General features: G+C 43.1%; 1 protein-coding gene across 1 annotated transcript; it reads left to right on the forward strand.

The window, feature by feature from the left end:
* Positions 1 to 98: 98 nt before the first annotated feature.
* On the forward strand, positions 99 to 4,358 carry qrsl1 (glutaminyl-tRNA amidotransferase subunit QRSL1). Its single transcript, XM_041855408.1, has 10 exons — positions 99 to 203; positions 627 to 786; positions 892 to 990; positions 1,083 to 1,179; positions 1,302 to 1,463; positions 1,573 to 1,864; positions 1,975 to 2,167; positions 2,786 to 2,903; positions 3,094 to 3,299; positions 3,589 to 4,358. The coding sequence occupies exons 1-10, from the start codon at positions 180 to 182 to the stop codon at positions 3,804 to 3,806; spliced, it is 1,569 nt and encodes a 522-aa protein (XP_041711342.1). The 5' UTR covers positions 99 to 179; the 3' UTR covers positions 3,807 to 4,358.
* Positions 4,359 to 5,960: the final 1,602 nt, after the last annotated feature.

The following is a 5,960-nucleotide window of genomic DNA, read 5'->3' on the forward strand; positions in this document are numbered from 1 at the left end:
CTACTGCTGGCAGCGTCTGACAGTTTCTACTCAACCAATGGTAGTGCGGTTTACTCATCCCCCATCCAATCACAGAGCACGATGTTGAGATTCCAGAAGCGAAACAAACATGGCAGCCCCCTGTCGCTGAAGGTTGCTGTAGATTTCCCCAGGTTGATTTGATACATGACATAGAAAGCATGCTGAGCTTATCTATAAGAGAGGTACGTTTAATCAACTCGTTACCAGTAACATGAGCTAGTTTGTATTTGGCGTACTTTATTGGCAGTAACGACTAGTATGCTTGTTGCAATGTAATGTAGCTAGCTAACGTTAGCTAGTTACTTAGCTAGCTACCTAACGAGAGCTAGCTACTTAGCTAGCTACCTAGCTAATTACACACATCAACTGATGCAAAGCCTTAAACTCAGGGTGTTAGCTAGCTAGCTACAGTATCACATCTAAAACATCAGTTTATTAGTCCACATCCCCACAGAGACATGGTTAAAGTTGAATGGCAAAGATTTCCAACCATTTCAGCAGTGCCCTGTATGTTGATTCTGTCATGTTGATTCAGCAACCATAATGTTCACAAAATGGAAATGGTGATTATTATAGAATCATACACATTTTACATTATTTGACAGGTGTCCTTGGCTCTGAGGGAGGGTAGGATCTCCCCCACGGAACTGTGTCGAAAATGCCTGAACCGCATCAAGAAAACTCACCATCTCAATGCTTACATCACTGTGACAGAGGAGCTTGCATTGAAACAGGCACAGGAGGCTGAGAGTAGGCTCCTCAAAGGTGTGTGTTTCCTGTCTATCTGTTTGTTTCTGTGAGTTGTATGTGCATGTGTTGTACAGTGCAGATTATGATCAGGTCTTGCCTTATTATCTTTCTTTCCTACAGGTGCACCCAAAGGTCCATTGGATGGGATCCCCTTTGCTGTGAAGGACAACTTCTGCACAGAGAACATCAAGACCACTTGTGCCTCCAAAATGCTAAAAGGTATGTCTGCTAACATCTAAAAAAGGGATTCATTGCTCCTCATTTGAGTTGGGTTCATTGATCATGCAAATCGCCTGCTGTCTGTTTTGTAGACTACACTCCTCCATACACTGCTACAGTGGTTCAGAAGCTCCTTGATCAGGGTGCTGTTCTCATGGGGAAAACTAACCTGGATGAGTTTGCAATGGGGTAAGCATCTTAAACACATTTGAAGAACTAAACATACACTAAGAACTATATTTATTTGCAGAATTACTAAAGTATTATCATCTTCTGGCCTTCATTACATCCCTCCCTCCATCCTTCTCCAGTGCAGGCAGTACTGACAGTGCTTTTGGACCTGTCCGGAACCCCTGGAGCTACGCCGCCCCTTACAGAGAGAAGACTGGGGCTGACATGGACTCTGACTGGGTCATCACTGGAGGCAGCTCTGGAGGAAGTGCTGCAGCCGTGGCCTCTCTCACCAGCTTCCTGTGAGTCTGCAGACTCAGGGCTACGTTCAAGGGCTTTGGACTGTTGCAAACTGAAATGACAATTTAAACACAAAAATTCTGTATTGTTTCCTTGTTCTGGCACTTGCAGCGCTTTAGGGTCGGATACAGGTGGCTCCACCCGTAACCCAGGGGCATTGTGTGGTGTTGTGGCCCTGAAGCCCACCTACGGCCTAGTGTCCAGACATGGCCTCATCCCCCTGGTCAACTCCATGGACGTCCCAGGCATCTTAACCAGGAGTGTCCATGACGCAGCTACAGTCCTGGGTATTCTCCAAGGCCATGATGTCAAAGACTCTACTACCATAACCCATAACCCCTCCACACTGACACACCTACCTGATGACTTTGATATCAAGAACATCTGTGTGGGCATTCCCAAGGTGAGCTTTCCCTATACGCCCAGTAGGATCAGGCTTCTCAGTTCATCCCAGTGGTTTAACATGGAGATTGTTGTTCTGGCTGTGTTGTGTGTCCGTTCCCCCACTGTCAGGAGTACCACGCCCCAGGTCTGTCCCAAGAAACCCTGGCCCAGTGGAGCCGTGTGGCAGACATGTTTGAGCGGGCGGGGGCACGGGTGGAGCAGGTGTCCCTCCCCCACACCCAGCACTCCATCGTCTGCTACCATGTCCTATGTCACACCGAGGTGGCATCCAACATGGCACGCTTTGACGGCCTGGAATATGGTAAAACCAGGTTTCAATATTTAATGCTGCGCACTGAAAATGCCTGAAAATTGCCACTTATAGATTAAGTTGTATTGAATTGAATGGTTCTATCTATCTGACTGTTTGTCTGGCTATGCCATTGTTTGATGATCTATGATGTGAATTTATATAGCTCAGTAAATGCAAGACAAAGACAAAGGTAATTTGATTTGAAAGCCCAACAAAGTGAAGTTTTCCTTAACATTATATTTATTGTAAACGCCCTATAGCCAGCAAAGCCCATGATGGCCATCTCTGTTTATTTTCATTATCGCTGTATGTGTAGGGAGGCAGGTAGCCTAGCGGTTAGAGCGTTTGGCCAGTAACCAAAGGCTCGCTGGATCGAATACCCGAGCCGACAAGGTGAGACATCTCTTGATGTGCCCTTGAGCAAGCCACTTTACCCTAATTTGCTACAGAAATGTCATACAGCTATGGCTGACCCTGTAAAACAACACATTTCACTGCACCTATCCGGCATATGTGACAATAAAACATATACAAAAAACAACAACATAATATTTATTTACATTTACAAGGGATTTGTCATTGTAAAGCAACATTGATATGATATTATTTGTGAATTGTTCTCCACAGGCCACCGTAGTGGGGTCGACAGTTCAACAGAGGCAATGTACGGCACCACTCGCCACGAGGGATTCAATGATGTTGTACGAGGAAGAATCCTCTCAGGGAACTACTTCCTGCTCAGACAGTAAGATACATCAGACACATTTTCAGTAAAATAAATCACATTTTAATTTCAATAGCTTATTTATAGCTAATATAAAAAAATACTTCACATTTCTACGACTGTAAGATCGGTGATCATGTTGGGGATGGAAGCATAAATTAGAGTATTTGGACAAAAGTTTAGACGGACTCTCACGGGTTGCCTCCCTCAGGAACTACGAGCACTACTTTGTGAAGGCCCAGCAGGTGCGGCGGCTAATAGCGGAGGACTTCAAGCGAGTGTTCAGCTCTGGTGTTGACGTGCTGCTCACGCCCACCACACTGAGTGACGCCATGCGCTACACAGACTTCATGCAGGAAGACAACCGCACACGCAGTGCCCAGGAGGACATTTTCACACAGCCCGTCAACATGGCAGGTACTGAGGACACACACACTCCCCCCACACTTCAAGGGAAATAATGTTAATCTTTTAACTCTCCCTTTTCAAAGGAATTGGGTTTGAATTCATAGTTCGGTCAACCCATTGATTATAAATCAGATAAAGGTCTATCTCAAACAGTTAATCTCCAAAAGGAAAACCGATCACTTTGAGGGCAGTTAAAGCTTCACCCATATTTTATCCTCGCAGCCACTGATCTTCAAACAACCTTACCCTCTCGACTTTCTCACATTTACCCCTTCAACTCTCTCTATTTCTGCCCCAGGGCTCCCTGCTGTTTCCATGCCAACAGCGTTATCGAAAAGAGGCCTTCCCATTGGCCTGCAGCTGATAGGCCCCATCTTCCAGGACAGGAAGCTGCTGACGGTAGCCCAGTGGATAGAGCAGAAGGTGGGTTTTCCCCCCATTCGTTACCATGGAGATGCCGGAGAGGGGGAGATGGGTGAGGAGGTCCATGAGAGAGAGCAGACCTCCGTTGTATGAGGAGAAACATGGACACTAAACTAATGATACAGACCTACTCATGGATGATGGTCAAGGAAAGGACATACTCAGAAATAGCCCTTTTCTGGTTACCCTTCCAGGGTACTACCACCCAATGAACCCACTTAAAGTGATGCTCCAGAACTTTTCTATAATTTCTGTGTACTACGTCATCCATTTCATATGATATGTTATGTTGCAATTTGTATGATATGTTACGAATCCAATTCGTACAATATGTTATGAACTTGTTGTGCTTAAGATCCCAGACTACATCTTTAATGACTTGCTGTTTGTCTGGCAGTTCCAATTGAATTTGTATGAATGACTTAAAAAGATTAGATTATGTCACATCCAGAAGACATATTGTGAACCTGGGCGTCGAACATCAGTGGTAAGGTGTGGAGAACACAATACACCCTCATCCTGTTACAATCTTTAACATGGAACACGCAGCCTTCTCTGAGCTGAGGGAAAGGAAATCCATTGCATCACATGCAGTACTATAACTGTTCAATTTGTAATGTTAATAAAGGAACACCATGAAATGTGGTAGTTGACCGTGGCTATTAAATGTTGCTCCCTTGTGTCTGAAGATAAACAGAAACTGTTTCAGTAGTATTTGATTTGTACAGAGAACCCTTTCACATGTTGCATTAGGAGTATGTTTACACATCTGTCTGATTATAATGGCCATTATAAATTAGCCTTTATCTTGTGAAATGTGTACTTAAAAGCAACTGCTGTGTGTCTGCAGAGTTTTCAAAAGGCTTTAATCAATATTTGTACTTGAAACTAAAGAACACAAACCCCTTTCCATACACAGTGCAGATAGTAAAACTTTACCAGGCAATATTCATCTTATATACTACTGTTTACCTTATTATCAGAATATGTTTTGGTAACTTTGAGAATGGTTGTTAATGTGTGCAGCTCCAAACAGTACTCAGGAGAGGGTTGTGAGGAGACTAGTTTGCCTTAGGTTAGGTTACCATACCCTGAGGCACGGTTAGTCACATGGCACAACATAAACACAGAGTAGAAAGTCTGATATAGCTAATTTCATCACCTAAAGGTTACGTTTAGGATTGGGTGTAGGATCATCTAGGCCCGTATTCACAAAGTCTCAGTGTAGGAGTGATGATATAGGATTGGTTTTGCCTGTTAGGGGGGAATTCAGACCTGAACTGTATTCCCTTCTTATGCACTTTTCTTTCTAAGCGTATTCTGACCTTGAATTTACGCATGGGGAAAAGCTAGTGCCAGCAAGGTACGCGTTTGGAGTGGAGATAAAATGTAGTTCTGGCGGAGGTGTGTCTACAGATACTCTGTATTCTGACCTTGACTTAATTCCTTCATGATTCCATCCTCCTTTACGCTCTAGTGGAAAAACATTGAATTAATTGTTTCCAATAGAAGTAACACCATTCTCCATGTACTGTAATTTACTAATTGATGAGTAGGTAAATGAGTAATCCGTTTGGATAAGAGATTGTAAATATTAATGACAATTGTTTAAGATCTATTTTACCATATGATCACTGGAGACAAATGTGAAACCAGTCATATTTCAGCAAACTGAAAAACATGTTAACATGACAGGTATTTTGGTCTCTTTTCCACATTATAAATGGCTGTATTTATTCAGAATTGTATTGTAAGGCCTATGGCTTCATAATTTGTGGGGCTGGAATTTGGAGACCCAAGCCTAGGCTGTAGCCTATATAAACCTGTGTGCACTGACAGCAAGTTTATTTATGCACTTTAGAATGATTTAATTATATGCCCAGATTATTTGTATTTTTTTTTACCATTTCGGTATCCACCGTCAGTAATACCCGCATACATAATAACTGTCACTTTGGTGCAGTGACTGTTAGTTTCCTTCACTTTGTAGCCTTCATTTTGCATCATTCCTGACATCATTAGTTTACCTTTCTTTCCTCTGTCACATTTGTGTGGTTGTTCCTGAGGATCGCTAGCAATAGTGGATCATATTAGGCTAAGGTATTGCAGGTTGTGCAATTATTGCGGACATGTAGCCTATTTTAATCATTATGGAACGCAGATCATACATAGCAGTTTACACCTGGAGCCTGGGCATGTTTCATGACAAGTGGACCATTGTCATCACAGTTCTGTAATTAGTGAGGA

Source organism: Coregonus clupeaformis, chromosome 29, assembly GCF_020615455.1.
Source record: "Coregonus clupeaformis isolate EN_2021a chromosome 29, ASM2061545v1, whole genome shotgun sequence".
Lineage (NCBI taxonomy): Eukaryota > Metazoa > Chordata > Actinopteri > Salmoniformes > Salmonidae > Coregonus > Coregonus clupeaformis.

Excerpts from the sequence above, each read along its gene's own strand:
- qrsl1 (XM_041855408.1), top strand. The coding sequence starts at position 180 with ATGCTGAGCTTATCTATAAGAGAG. Across the intron at positions 991-1,082 it reads TGCCTCCAAAATGCTAAAAG|ACTACACTCCTCCATACACT; the intron begins GTATGTCTGCTA and ends TCTGTTTTGTAG. Across the intron at positions 1,865-1,974 it reads TCTGTGTGGGCATTCCCAAG|GAGTACCACGCCCCAGGTCT; the intron begins GTGAGCTTTCCC and ends CCCCACTGTCAG.